The sequence below is a fragment of the Thamnophis sirtalis genome, unplaced genomic scaffold (genome assembly GCF_051295495.1).
Source record: "Thamnophis sirtalis isolate CommonGarterSnake01/CBP01778 unplaced genomic scaffold, rThaSir2_p1.2 scaffold_3, whole genome shotgun sequence".
Lineage (NCBI taxonomy): Eukaryota > Metazoa > Chordata > Lepidosauria > Squamata > Natricidae > Thamnophis > Thamnophis sirtalis.
In genome coordinates this window covers 21037103-21051982 of record NW_028261383.1, presented here as the reverse complement: position 1 = coordinate 21051982, position 14880 = coordinate 21037103, and the positions used below count along the sequence as shown (strand labels likewise).

Below are 14880 nucleotides of genomic sequence, written 5' to 3'. Positions count from 1 at the left end.
AGTTAAGATTAATTCCTTGGGAACAGCTTCCCTCCAGAAGTTGTGAGTTCTTCGTTACCGAAGGATTTAAAGTAGAGACGGGATAGCAATTAATCAGGAATGATATCAATCATTCCCTGAGCAGGGATTGGACTGGAGACCTCCAAGGTCCCTTCCAGGTCTGTTCTGATTCTGAATACTTTAGTATAGAGAGGAATTCACAGGCGACTCAATGACTGCAAAGTAGCCAGGTCCTGTGGCTGCAAAAGAAGCCCAAATCATCTCCCCTTCATCATTGTGCTTGATGGTTGGTGTGAGATCTTGGTGTTGATTTGTTTTGTTTTCATCAAAATGGCAAATATCCATTTTATCCAGTGCTTTATGGCCAATATCTCCACTTTGGTCTCATCTGTCCAAAGGACTGTGCTCCAGAAGTCTTGTAATTTGTTCAGATGAAACTTTGCAAATCTAAGTGCTTCTTCCATGTCCTTTTTACAGAGAAGATGCTTTCTCCCGGCAACCCTTCCAAAAGGACCATAACTCCTTCAGTCTTTTTCTAATTGAACTGTCGTGAACTTTAACACTTTACATGCTAACTGAGGCCTGTAGAGCCTGAGATGTAATGCTTGGATTTTTTGTAATTTCTCTGAGCATTGCAGGTTGGCAATTGTCTTCTATGTTTTCCACTTATGCATGGGGAACGTAGAATGATTGGAGTTTAAATTGTTTTGTTGCAGAAAATGACAGGCTTTAGACTAATCAGGAAACAGGAAAAGTTTATCTGGCAGCCAGGTTCAGAAAGCTAGCCCATGGCTAGCATTGCAAGTTCTGAACAACCTTCATTATCGAAGCACGCGTTCTTATACATTCTCAAAGGCAGCATAACACGGGAACACTTAACTTATTTCTTAGTGGTTACCTTGAGGAGAAAGCCTTATAAGGAGATGGGGGTCTTACTTCTCCTTTTGTTATGGAGTCCGTGTCATTAACAAACTGTAATTGAACCTTGGACTTTTGACATAGGTTTTGACATAGGGACATCGGCTAGAACATCTTGTGGTTAGGCACTCGCTTCCTGTTCTTTTGCAAGCTCCAACTCTGTCTATGTGGCTTTTAATATAGAAGTAAAGGGGCCCTGAGAGGCTGTCCAGCCTGACCCAGTAGGTTTCACACTTAATGTCCAAATCTCACTTTACGTCCTACTTTAGTTTGGGGAGAGTCTTATAACCCTTCCTAGATGGATGGGCAGCAACAATTGCTTCTCTAAGATGTCTCTACTCTTTGACATTTAATTCACACCTCAATGCTGGAGAACAGGAAACTCCTACAACTTTGGCTTTCATAGATATAGTCACACTTGCTGATGATCATTTGATCAGCAGCACTGGCTGCTACTTTGCCTCTTCATACCTACGGAAGAAGGAAGAGTGTTTTTAGTTTCTCAGTTTTTCACGTCTGTTTTCACTTTGTTTTTGTAAAAGAAAATGATGCCATGGGTGTAAGTATCATCTGTTGTTCCTCATTTTCCTATTTTTAACGGCAAAAGATGATATTATTTTTACTATGTCGTGATACATAAAATCATAGAGCTCAAGAAGTGTGCACTTTCTTCTTCGCATAACTGTATTTGATAATAACCCTTTGCAGGGCTGAGAATTTGTGACTGACCTAGGTCAACAAATGAATATCATGATTGCATAGCTATTTGAACTGAATCTCAGTAGTCAAATGTCACAATTAATGTAAGAGATTATTCTAGCATTGTGGCATGTTTGCTTTTTCATTGTAATGTATACTTCTTCTTTCACATCTTCTGGAACCCTTTTACAAACAATAAAAGTCATGTTTTCATCTGAATCTTATAGGCAAACATGATGCCGGAAGACCACACTGGACAACTGAGACTAACAAGCAATATTGAAAAGCAAAGCAGATTGAGGCAGAAATGAAAATATTCTCTATTTCCATCAGAAAAACCACAGAATTCTCCTTCCATAGCAGGTGAGAGACGAAAGAAAATAAGAGATTTCGAGTTGGAAAAAGTAGATTATGCAGAACTCAAGGGCACAATACACTAAAAGGTCAAGAGACATAATATTTCCATTCAGAAAGAGGGAAATATCTGGAAGTCAGTGGGGAGGAAAAAGTCAATTGGATAGGCATCTAGGGCAGACAGTAATATAGGTGTTGCCCTGGAAGAAAGAAAGGGCTTAAATCAAAGCACCACTCAACAAGGGATCACATATATTTTTGTTCTTCTCAAGAATATCAGTTGTGGAAAAGCTCCGTAGGTGTGCCCATTATAGAAAAAACAGACTTCAAATTGTAAGTGATTACACAGGGGAGAATCTACTCTGAAGAAAAGCACATACAAATTATCTGAATGTGGCAAAAGTGTTTCTCCAAACAGATCCATTTTGGCTCACGAAAGAATCCACTCAGAAGAAATGTCCTACAAGTGCTTCCAATTTGGTAAAACCTTTAGCGAAAATGGCAATGATGATACATCTGAAGACTCACAGCAGGGAGAAGCCGTATGACTGTCCAGATTGCGGGAAACATTTCATTGGATATTCCCTGCTCGTGAGACACCTGAGGACCCACACAGGGGAGAAACCCTTTGAATGTACTGTTTGTGGGAAAAGTTTCAGTCAGGATTATAACCGGGTGAAACACCAGAGGACTCACACAGAGGAGAAACCCTTTGAATGTCCTGTTTGCGGGAAATGCTTCAGTCAGAATTCTGTCCTGGTGAACCACCAGAGGACTCACACAGGAGAGAAACCCTTTGAATGTCCTGTTTGCGGGAAATGTTTCAGTCAGAATTCTAACCTGGTGAACCATCAGAAGACTCACACAGGAGAAAAACCCTTTGAATGTCCTCTTTGTGGGAAAAGTTTCAGTCAGAATTATGACTTAGCGAAACACCAGAGGACTCACACTGGAGAGAAACCCTTTGAATGTTCTGATTGTGGGAAAAGTTTCAATCGGAATTTCACTCTGCTGAATCATCAGAAGACTCACACAGGAGAGAAACCCTTTGAATGTTCTGATTGTGGGAAAGTTTTCAGTCGAAATTCCACTCTGCTGAATCATCAGAGGACTCATACAGGAGAGAAACCCTTTGAATGTTCTGATTGTGGGAAACGTTTTACTCAGAATTACAACCGGATGAACCATCAGAGGACTCATACAAGAGATAAACTCTTTGAATGTTCTGATTGTGGGAAAAGTTTCAATCAGAATTCTGACCTCTTGAACCATCAGCGGACTCACACAGGAGAGAAACCCTTTCAATGTCCTGTTTGCGGGAAAAGTTTCAGTCGGAATTCTGTCCTGGTGAACCACCAGAGGACTCACACAGGAGAGAAACCCTTTGAATGTCCTGTTTGTGGGAAAAGTTTCAGTCAGAATTGCACCCTGGTGAACCATCAGTGGACTCACACAGGAGATAAACCCTTTCAATGTTCAGATTGTGGGAAAAGTTTCAGTAGGAATTCCCATCTGCTGAATCATCAGAAGACTCACACAGGAGAGAAACCCTTTGAATGTCCTGTTTGCGGGAAAAGTTTCCGTAACAATTACAGCCTGATGAGCCATCAGAGAACTCACACAGGAGAGAAACCCTTTCACTGTCCTCATTGTGGAAAATGTTTCCGTTACAAATCCAACTTGGTAAGACATCAGAGAATTCACAGAATTTCCCCTTTGCATGTGTAGTACGTGGGGAAAGTTTCAATGAGAATTCTGACCCTGTGAAACACCAGAGGACTCACACAGGAGAGAAAACCTTCGAATGTCCTGTTTGTGCCAAAAATTTATGTCATAATTCGAACCTGGTGATATACTGGAGAACTCATCGAGGAGACAAATCTGTCTGTGGATGATGCTGGCCTAAATTGTTCCTTTTTGTCCACATGGAGATCCAACTGAGGGAAAAGTTGATGATTTTAGAGAAGGCTTGAATTTCATTTCTCATCTCTCATTAGGAATGTTAGGTGAAAACCTATTTCAGAATTAGACTTGAAGTGGATAGAAAAGGAAATGGACAAGGGCTAACTACCAGTTTCTCATTACCAGCAACAAATTTGGGTGATGTTTTTTGTATATTGATTATGGAATCCCCAAATGTGGAGTTTCCGTCTTCTACCATGGTGTCCTCCATATTTTGAGCCTCAGAATACCCTAGCCACCATAGAAGTAGTCATCTAGACACAACTGTAATGGTCCTGCCAGTTACGGCTGCATGTTGCAATAGTTACGTGATATTACTTTGCTTAACTACCTCCCCTCATTCCCTTCTCTCCCTGATGAAGCTGTTAAACAAATGTTCAAGTTGTTAAGCAGAACCATGACTATCTGAGAGTTGTGGGACTCTCTTGGAGGCCTAACCTCCACTACCCCACCTTTTGGTTACCCACCGGCATTTTCCTATTCCCACTGGGTCCCTGCAATTGTTAGGCCTGACTCCCAACCCATCAGGCATAACAACATCCTTCTTCTCCATTCCTTTTGAAGATCTCTGAACCTCATGTTGGTGAAGGAAGGCAAGACACACATTTGTGGGCTTCATGACTTTCGTGGAAGCAGCTATTATTTTGATTGCACTTGGGATTCATGCCTGGGTCATGTGGTGGACTTGTGCAAGCAGCTGCCATTTCATCATACTTGCCTCTTGTGTCAAAACGGTGACTGCTTCTGAGTCATTGTCACTAGGACAAAGTATTCTGTTTTACTACTTTAACACTTTGTGAACTGTTGAGGAATAGTCGGTGCACTGAAAATGGTGGCTGCCTCTGGGTCATTGGATAGAGCCGAGGTGGCGCAGTGGTTAGGATGCAGTACTGCAGGACACTTCAGCTGACTGCTAGTTCAGCAGTTCAGCGGTTCAAATCTCACCGGCTCAGGGTTGACTCAGCCTTCCATCCTTCCGAGGTGGGTAAAATGAGGACCCGGATTGTTGTTGGGGGCAATATGCTGACTCTGTAAACCGCTTAGAGAGGGCTGAAAGTCCTATGAAGCGGTATATAAGTCTAGCTGCTATTGCTATTGTCACTAGGACAAAGTATTCTGTTTTACTACTTTAACACTTTGTGAACTGTTGAGGAATAGTCGGTGCACTGAAAACGGTGGCTGCCTCTGGGAAATCTCCAAAAGGGCAGGCCAAGTATCTCCGGGTTGTATGATAAGTGCCACTTGTGCCAGTATTGTGCTGCGTAGTGCTGCCACTGCTGAAAAAAGCCAATGCAGTCCTAGGCTGCATCAACATAAGCTTAGTATCAAGACGAGAAGAAGTGATAGAGTTGCTCTACACTGTGCTGGGGACAGCAGATCTCGAATAGTGTGTCCGGTTCTGGTCACAATGATACAAACAACCACATGTTGCTACGATTCTATGAATTTACAGGCAGTTTAGAAAATAGGTCCACAGCAGCACCATAAAGATGCTTGTGGTAAAGGGACTTTTTTTTTAAGGTTATTTTAGTCAAAATATTAATCTACAGTACCTACTGCAAAAACAGAAATATTTTTTCAAGCTCAAAACAAGAATAGAAAAGACATGTAAAAAAAAAAAAATTAAAAAGGACAAAAACAAATTTACTTTTATTATCCCCACTAGACTATTCATAAACATATTGGAGCAACATTAGTTTTCTCCCCTCCTGAAGCAGGCCCAAAATTTCTGAACTTCTGCTTTATTTACAACCCATTCAACGTTCATCTATATACAATATGTAAAGGCAATATAACTAACAGATGAACCAAAATCAAAGTTAAACATCAAAGCACTTTGTTAACAATCTACTATTCCATTTAATTTGTATAAAGTTTAGAATGTCGTCTTATTTACTGTAAATCACCAGAATCATTGTCTCTGATTTAACCGGGATGAAATACCTTTGTTTGATTCTTATTAATAAAACTTTTTCTTAAAATTTAAGTTGAGAACAATAAGCCAACAGTTGTGTCTTATTCCCCAAAATCATAAACCTCTTGATTGATCCATTTTCCAAATTATTTTCCAGTTAGATATAGTAGGTCCATTCCTCAGTTTCTTAAGAAAACCCAGTTTATCAAGCATCGAATCTATTAACTCCGCTTCAGCCTTCTCCAAATAAACCTGCAATTTCCAAACCATGGTGAGGTGTCTTAAGAATTGGCTGTGCTCCCTATGGAAGCTTCTTGGGAAGAGCTCAGGCTCACAAAGGGATTCATTTGTGTGCACTCATAATCCCAAAGTCCTCCATCAGCCCCAGAGGAAGGGGACCTTCAAGGGCAGAAATGTTTTTTCTCCCCACGATCCTTCACATCCTTCAAGGTGATCCACCAGCTACAAATCACAACAGTTATTTCCCTCCCTGTGATGCTTCTGGCAAGGGGCATCCACTGCAAATGGCTTTTTTCTCTGGGTGTAATAGAGACAGCCCTCTGTCCGGGAATTATGCAGCAAATTTCCAAATGAAATCAGAATCAGATACTGAGGCAATTTTTTAGTTTTATATATAAATAAATAAACATATCTAACATATTTACAGGAAACAAAATAGGCAGGAACACAGGAACATCCTGAGGTAATTCCAAATAGCATACAGAGCACACAGAAGAAGAAGAAAGCAGGGGAAAATGGGAAACTCCCCCTTTAAATCTACGGCAACCAATCATACTTTTGATTGCTCATGCAGGAGGTAGCACTCAACTGCTCACTTCTTGCCCATTGTCCAATTTAATTGTTCCAGCTACTGAATTGAATATCCTAAGACCCCTCCAATTTATAGCTGGACAGCATTGAAACTAAATTGTTTCACAAGATTTTTGTGTTTTTGTATACTTAATGGTTTTGTCATGAGGTCAGCTAAATTATTTTCTGGTGGACAATAAATTATGTCTATTGCATTTTCTTTCCCTGCTTGTCTGATATTACATTATTTTATAACAATATGCTTTCCTCTCTTTATACTCGCACCTGTTGCCATTTGTACACATGCTGTGTTACTTACTGTGTTATTGGTATGACTACTTTCACTTCAATATCCAAATCCTTTACTAACCGTTCACTTGATGGTTGTAAATGCAATCCTAAAATTCCATGGTATCGTTTTAATTCCTTACCAGTGTTGTTGTGTAGGTTGTTAACGTATAGCAGGTTAAATTGTTGACTGTATGGGTAATATCTGGCCACATTATGTGATAAATACTGCATAACAGGCCAACTGATAAAGCAGGATAATATGTGAATTAAAATATAAAACTGAGACGTGGCAGAAGGAAGATATAAAGACCTGCTTTTAAGACATGTACAAAAACAGGAAATGTCAAAAGCCCAAAACCACAGAGTTCAGCTAAAGTTCTTACAAAGCCACGTAGTGAGTACCTGTGGCCCAAGACAAAAGGAGAAGTAAGACAGTATCTACTTATAAGGCTTCTTTTCTCAAGATAACCAATAAGAAATGGGTTAAGTGTTTCCGTGTTACGCTGCTTTTGAGAACATATAAGAATATGTGCTGCCATGAGAAGGGTTGTTCAGAGGTTGCATGCTAGTCTTTGACTAGATTTTCTGAACCTAGCTGCCAATAAACTTCTCCTTGATCCCAAGAAGCCTAAGTCTTGTTATTTTCTGCAACAATTGTGACGACCTTTGGCAGGACTTAGAGCGATATTTCACTGAGGACGGAACAGACCGACCGGTGTCCAGTCGAGGTTGTCTTGCCCAACCTTAGGGTGCCCACAGAGACTTTCTCAGACGACCACCCCCACCCCCCGTCGGGCATCCGCCGATCCAAGAATCAGACCGGGATCAGGAGAAGTCAATAAATTACACCGGCTGAGAAGAGAAGACGCCTGCAGGCAAGTATTGTGGGAATTGTAGACCTACTCGGTTGAGAGTGGAAGAGGGGACCCGATCACCCCTCTGAGCCCGGGATAGCATCCCTTCCTAACGGAACCGGCGTATCCTAATGAGGCTCTAGAATTGTGTGGGTGGTTAAGCCACTGCAGTTCCTGTTGGTGACCATGAGTCTCCGGGGCCGCAGGTCAGTGGAAAGTGTCTCAGAAATAGAACATGGGTGGTGAAGGAAGCATTTCTCGAACACCTATTCAAAACATTTTACTCTATACATCTTGATCTTTAAAAATAGGCCAGTGCTTGCTGGGAGGTCTAAAGATATATATAGAAAACTTTGGATCTCTAAAAATATGCAAGCACTTGCTGGGAGATCAAAAAAAATTAGAAAAGAGAAGACACTGAACACCCCAGAACAAAGAAGAAGAAGAAAAAAAAGAATTATAGGGTGTTTTAGAAAAACCCTGAGATATACTCAGTTACCAGAATGGGTAACAAGCCTCAAGGAGGAAAGAAAAGAAAAAAGAGTCTCAATGAAACATTTAGTTCCTGAGTTGTTTTTACTTGCGTGTTTGTCCTTATTGATGTGTTTAAGTGTTTTTGTTTTGTTCAAAAAAAAAAAGAAAGAAAAGAAGAGAGAGAGAGTCTCTGACATCAGTGCCCTCCACCTGTGTTTCTTTGACATGAAATGGTTGACACTGAAGAAGTAGCAGACCCAGGGAGATAAAAGGTTGAATCAGATATTGATTAGAAAGAACAGACGGTCCCATTAGGTGGGGCTAGGAGGAAGAAAACCAAAAATGTTACTGAAGGGACAGATCAAGTGGATCATAAACCCGGTCCAGGGGAGCAGTTGAGATAAAACAAAACTCAAATTGCCCCTAAGGGAATTTTTATTGCCAGGAGTTGAGGGGGAGCTACATAAGGTGTGGATCACAGGTGGGTTCCTACCAGTTCGCACCAGTTCGGTAGAACCGATTCGTCAAATCTACCAAACCGGTTAGAAGAGGTTCCACCAGTGGACCCGGAAAGCAGGCCACACCACTGACACACACACAGATACAGACAAACAGACAGACAGACTCACACAGAGAGAGAAAGAGAAAGAAAGGAAGAAAGAAAGAAATAAAAAAAGAAAAAAGAAAGAAAAAGTGAGAGATGAAAGAAAAAAAAGGAAAAAGGGACAGAGACAAAAGGAAGGAGAGAGAGAGAGAGAGAGAAAAAAAACCACATGGCCGGCAAGCCACTCCCACAAAGGAGGCCACATGGCCAGCAAGCCACTCCCACAAAGGAGGCCACACCCACAGAGTAGGTTGGAAAAATTTTTGAAACCCACCACTGGTGTGGATATATGCTCCATTCTCAATGGCCGATTTATATAATTGGAAAAATCAAAATCCTGTTTATAGAGAAAATCCAGATGAAATGCATGTCTTTTTTGCATCCATTTTTCTGAACTCACCAGTCTACTTGGGCACACATACAGAATCTGATGGAAATTTTATTAACCCCAGAGAAAAGAAGGCTGGTGAAGGGAACCATGAATAAGCCTTTTCAGAAGGATCATGCAAAAGATCCGGACTGGACATGGTTACTGGAGGAACCAGATTGGGAACCTTAGTCCATTCAGCTGCAAACTATTAGACCTTAGTTTTGTTAGGACTCAAACAAAAAGTTAAGAACTTAGGGAAGGTCTATCAAATTCAACAGAAAAAGGATGAAAATCCAGGGGAATTCTTAGAATGCATTTATCAAACCTTTAGGCAATATGCCACATTAGATCCTGAGGTTGAAGAAAATACGAGAATGGTCAATATGATCTGCATTGGTCACTCTGCAGATGACATTAGGGTAAAAATTACAGAAGACAAAAAGGGGGCCCAGGAAAGGCATCTCTGAACTTGTGGAATGAGCATACAAAGCGTGTATTAATTGGGCTCAAATTTCAGATAAGAAGGAACTTTTTTTAAAAGTTTTTTTATTTTAATTAAACAAAAACACAAAAAAAGAATCATCCTTCATTACATCTTGTAGAAAGCGTGTTGATTGGTTACAGATAACTTTTGTGCATTTTTTCCACAGTCATTACTTATAGTTCACATTAGATTATACACTTTAAATAAAAAATCTTTGTATATCTTACTATCAATGTACTACAATTCTCATTTGGCTACAATTATTTGAACATGCTTTTACCTCAAATCATTCATACTTAAAGACACAACCACATAATGGCATTCATTAGCTATTTCAAAAATCCTCCAACAACATTACACCTTAATGACATATTCTAAGTAAAAGTCAATAAAATTACTAAACCTTTCCCCCCCTTTTCCCCCCAACTCGCTGTTTAGAGTTTTTTATCCAAGTTGCTTTTGCCAATACCAGTGCATGTATATATTATTAAACAATATCCATTAACATTTCCTTGTTATTATAATTGGCTAAAATCATTTACTATGTATATCCCACCTCCTCTCATCAAACCCAAAAAACCTTACACCTTAATGACAAGATCTAAATAAAAGTTTTTAAATAAAATTCATAGGTCTTTTTCCCAGATCGCAATTTGCAATTTATATCCATTTTTTTTACTAGTTTGCCAGTACATGTATATATCATTAAACTGTATCCATTATATTTCATTATTGTTATAGTTGATTATTTGTTGACGAATAAACATTTAATAACAATCTGAAACAATCTAAGAATTACTAAATTCCTACTTATTGATCACCAAACTTAATTAATTTTTTATTATCAACTTTCATTGTCAACCTGTATCTTTCCAGTAACAAAGCAGTCTTATCTCTCTTCTCAATTCTCCCATATCCTTCCAATAGATTTTGAATTCCAGCCAAGATATTTTGGAATTTTAAGGTTCCTTCATCTGAATATAGATCTATTGATCCAAAGAAGGAAGGGGGAAAAACTAATAGCCACTGCCATTTAGCCTTCCAGGCCTCTTTTATTTTTTTATTTTAGGTTGACTTAAACACAAGTTCTTTTGTATATCCCTTCCCCTCATTTTATGTAAGCCGCCCTGAGTCCCCTCAGGGAAAAGGGCGGCCTATAAGTATTAATAAAATACTCCAAAAAATTTTGTGCTCTTCAAAGGAGAAGGGTTCTGGGTTTTTTTCCCTTTCTCCCCCCTGCCAAAATAGTTTTCAAAAGCACCTGCGAAAACAATTTGTGCCCTTGGCCCCTTACCAGTTTCTGTAAACAAATTGCAAACCCTTCAGCTACAAAGTCAGTAAGATCAAAAAGGAAAAGAGAATAGATAACGTTGTTTCAAAAAGTCCAGCCTCTGACCGAGTGGCAGTGTTGCTGCTTTTCACTTTCTTTATCTCTAGCTTATAGGAAACAAAGTTCTTTAAAGAAATTTAATAACAAATAATAGAAAGAATTGTTAAAATAAAAAGGAAGTTTTAATCCAGAAGTCAAAAATAAAGTAACAAAAAGCAGAAGAAGAAAAAATTAATCCGTTCACTTTAAGAGGAGAAATGAGAAACGTTGCAAGCACTTCAATCTACAAAGTATAGTTACAAATTTTAAAAAAAAACCTTTCCAAAGCAATCCAATATAAGTTAATTTTGCTGCTTAATTCTTTTGCTTAAGGATCTAATATGGCTTTTAAAAAAAGTTTCTTTGGGCAGTCTTTCTCAAAATAGAAAAAATACATCACCAGATGGACTCACTTTCTCTTTTCCCTTCCTTCCTTCCAGAGCCGTCCCGACTTCATCAGCTTGGGGCTGCCTGTTTAACACTGGCTTGAAGAGCTTCCCTTGGGTCAATCAGGGACTTTGCGGTGTCCCTGAGACCAGCAAGGCTTCGTCTTCCTGATCAGCGTCTCTGTGGGAAGGTTTAGGTCCAAATGGACCATCCAGCGGCAAAAGTATCAACGGCGGTCTCGGAGTGTCGAGGCTGCACTTTGTAACGTCGCGACGTTGGCTCCTCCTTCAGAAGAAGGAACTTTAAAGGGCAAGAAGAAATGTAATTTTTATCGCCAAGGCTCTTAGACAGGAAAAGCAGGAGGCCAGGAGGACTTGCCGGAAGAATGTACGAGGAGGAGTCAGTAGTTAGAATCCCACCCCCAGTCAGAGGAAGAGCCCTCCAGTTAGCAAAAAGAAAGATGGTTAATGTCTACAGACAGAAAACATGTATTTAGAGTTTTACAGGCTCGTGGGGCTATTTGGAAAGAAAATACTCACTGATTTTGTCGCACGATACATGCTGGCAAAAGGCACATATGCCACTGTTAATCAGATTGCTCCAGCCTGTCTCTGTTATGCACAAAACAGGCATTTGAGATTTTAAAGTAAGCATTGCCTCAAGCTTATGTTAAGGGACTTCCCAACCGTGAGAAATCTTTCTTGACTCAAGAAAAGGGAAATGGCAACACCCCACAGCTTAGCAAAGGGGGGGGGTCACATTGCCTTAAAATCCTTGCCGCAACTGCTCTTCTGATTAAGGAAACTAATAAATTGACTTGTGGGCAGCCAATTACTATATTTACTAGTCATGCAATTCGTGGAGCATTAGAAACAAAGAGCAACTAGTGTGCTTGTCCGGGGGAATTAAAGATCTCATATGGGGGATCTGCACAATCTCCAATCTGGATGCTCGGATCCAGCAGAAAAGGGAAGTTGGCAGCAGCCCATGGCTTATCTCTCCAAGCTGGATGGTTGGATCCAGCAGAAAAGGGAAGAGCAGCTGACAGAGAAGCAAAGCTGTCAGCAACCTGAGATGATCACAGCCACCCTGACATGACAGCTTATGCAGCATCGGAAATGCGAAAGGGACTGAGCCCCAGATATTCTAAAGCAGAGGAACTCCAGACAACTGTAGATTTGAAGGGACTAGAATCCTACTCAAGGACAAAGTGTGTCTTGAAACTCACCTTGGATGGGTGAATGCATTGCCGCTGGCACTTTGGTCTGTGCATGCACTTCATGAAAGGGAATTAGGTTATCTCTTTTTGAAGTGATGTTTGGGAGACCCCCAGTTATAAGTGCTAACTTGAAAAATAACGTAGGGTACGCAGGTCAAATAGGGACCTTATGGGTGAATCAAATGGGAGAATTAAAGAAACAAATACAAGAAATCCAGCAATACTGTGTGTCCATTACTCCACCATTTCTGAGCACTTCTAGTCATAAAATTCAGGTGGGAAACAGAGTTTGGGTAAAACACTGGAAAGGAAAGAACTTGAAACCCAGGTGGAAGAGCCCATACACTGTGGCCGTGTGTTCTCCACCTGCAGTAAGAGTGTTGGAATCCAAGTTTTGGATTCACTGGACACGAGTTAAGCCAGCTGCTGAGGAGTATTGGAAGGTAGACCAGGATGAGGCCCGACCTCTAGTGGTAGGCTTGAAGAAGCGCCCCCTATAAATGTCCTACAGGCAACAGGCAAACTACTTACGGGGCAGAAGAGGGCTTACTGGGAGTCACCCCTGGAAGATGACTCCTCTATCTATGGCCGAAGATTTAGAGGAGGAAGACAACATTCCATTTATTAGATATAAGATGTATTAGAAAGTCTGAGCACCTGTCAGGGTATGGAAAGTCAAGTACTCATAGCCATAACTGCATTATCTGTTGCTTTAGTGAGTGTGCTTGCCCTGATTGTGATTTGCTGCAGTGAATATTCTCTTTATTGGGGTTACCCCCATCCCAGAAAGACAGGTGCTGTGCCTAAAAACATTGACTGTGACAGTGGACAGTGTGAATCTTCTGATGACACTTATGTTTGAGGAACTGTGGGAGTGGGTTCTCTGTAACATAGTAGGAGTTTTGGGATTGTGGGCAATATATTTAGCAAATAAGACTTGGCTTTGTGGATCGCCCAAAACTGAAATTGCCCTTCCTCAAATTATATATAACCCCCGCTTTCTCCCTGACGTGGTGATTCTGTAGGTTAAAAAAATTGCGTTTGGAGAGATTCTGCATAAGGGACAGTTTTGAGTTTTTGTGGCTTTGGCTGTTATTGGCAAAGGGCCTGCTAAGTGATCACATCCTGAATAGTAGTTCCCAATGTTGTGAGAATGCCAAGTAACCCTCCCTTGCCCTTGAGGGAAGATCCGAGGATGTTGAGAATCCCAAAGAACAGGGCAGAATCAGGTCACAGGGTGTGGAACAGGTCTGCTCCAGCATCTGACAATCCCTGTAAGAAATGGGGTGGAACATAGGGGGAGACATTTTTTTAGAGACATTTTATTAAGACTTATAGGCCGCCCTTCTCCCTGAGGGGACTCAGGGCGGCTTACAATCACAAAGGGAAGGGTGTGCAGTAACAAGAGACAAACAATAAGTGACCAAAAATAAAATGATAAACCACAACATGCATTCAACAATCAACACTCGGGCGGGTAAATTGGAAACCTATCCCCAGGCCTGCTGGGAGAGCCAGGTCTTGAGGGCTGTGCGGAAGGTCTGGATAGTGGTGAGGGTACGAATCTCAACGGGGAGATCGTTCCACAGGGTCGGAGCTGCAACAGAAAAGGCTCTCCTCCGTGTAGTCGCCAGTCGACATTGACTGGCGGATGGAATCCGGAGGAGGCCCAGCCTGTGCGATCTAATCGGTCGGAGGGAGGTAATCGGCAGAAGGCGGTCTCTCAAGTATCCAGATCCACTACCATGGAGTGCTTTAAAGGTGGTCATCAGTACCCTGAAGCGGGAGCGGGCCCCTGCAACAATTGAGAATAGCAATAGCAGTTAGACTTATATACCGCTTCATAGGGCTTTCAGCCCTCTCTAAGCAGTTTACAGAGTCAGCATATCGCCCCCCACACAGTCTGGGTCCTCATTTTACCCACCTCGGAAGGATGGAAGGCTGAGTCAACCCTGAGCCGGTGAGATTTGAACCACCGAACTGCAGATAACAGTCAGCTGAAGTGGTTGCAGTATAGCACTCTAACCACTGCGCCATCTCGGCTCTTTAGCAAAGAGAAAGGGGAACTATATGTTAAGAATACTGGAGTTGGGTAAAAGCCTAATTAATCAGACTGACTCTGCCCTAGGTCAAAAATGCTGGTTGTGTTGATCTGCTGGCCCTTCATCGT

At 41.1% G+C, this 14880-nt stretch overlaps 2 protein-coding genes across 2 annotated transcripts in view; both read left to right on the top strand.

Annotated features, from left to right (window-relative positions):
• LOC148047478 (uncharacterized) overlaps window positions 1-12923 on the top strand; it is a 28191-nt gene extending 15268 nt beyond the window's left edge. Inside the window, 4 exon segments of the mRNA XM_087708060.1 lie at window positions 2390-2470; window positions 2472-3676; window positions 3679-7824; window positions 11545-12923. Coding sequence (XP_087564186.1) covers window positions 2390-2470; window positions 2472-3676; window positions 3679-3866 — 1474 coding nt within the window. The 3' untranslated portion in view covers window positions 3867-7824; window positions 11545-12923.
• LOC148047474 (uncharacterized) overlaps window positions 1-14880 on the top strand; it is a 161273-nt gene that overhangs the window by 74106 nt on the left and 72287 nt on the right. The gene's annotated exons all lie outside the window — the stretch shown is intronic.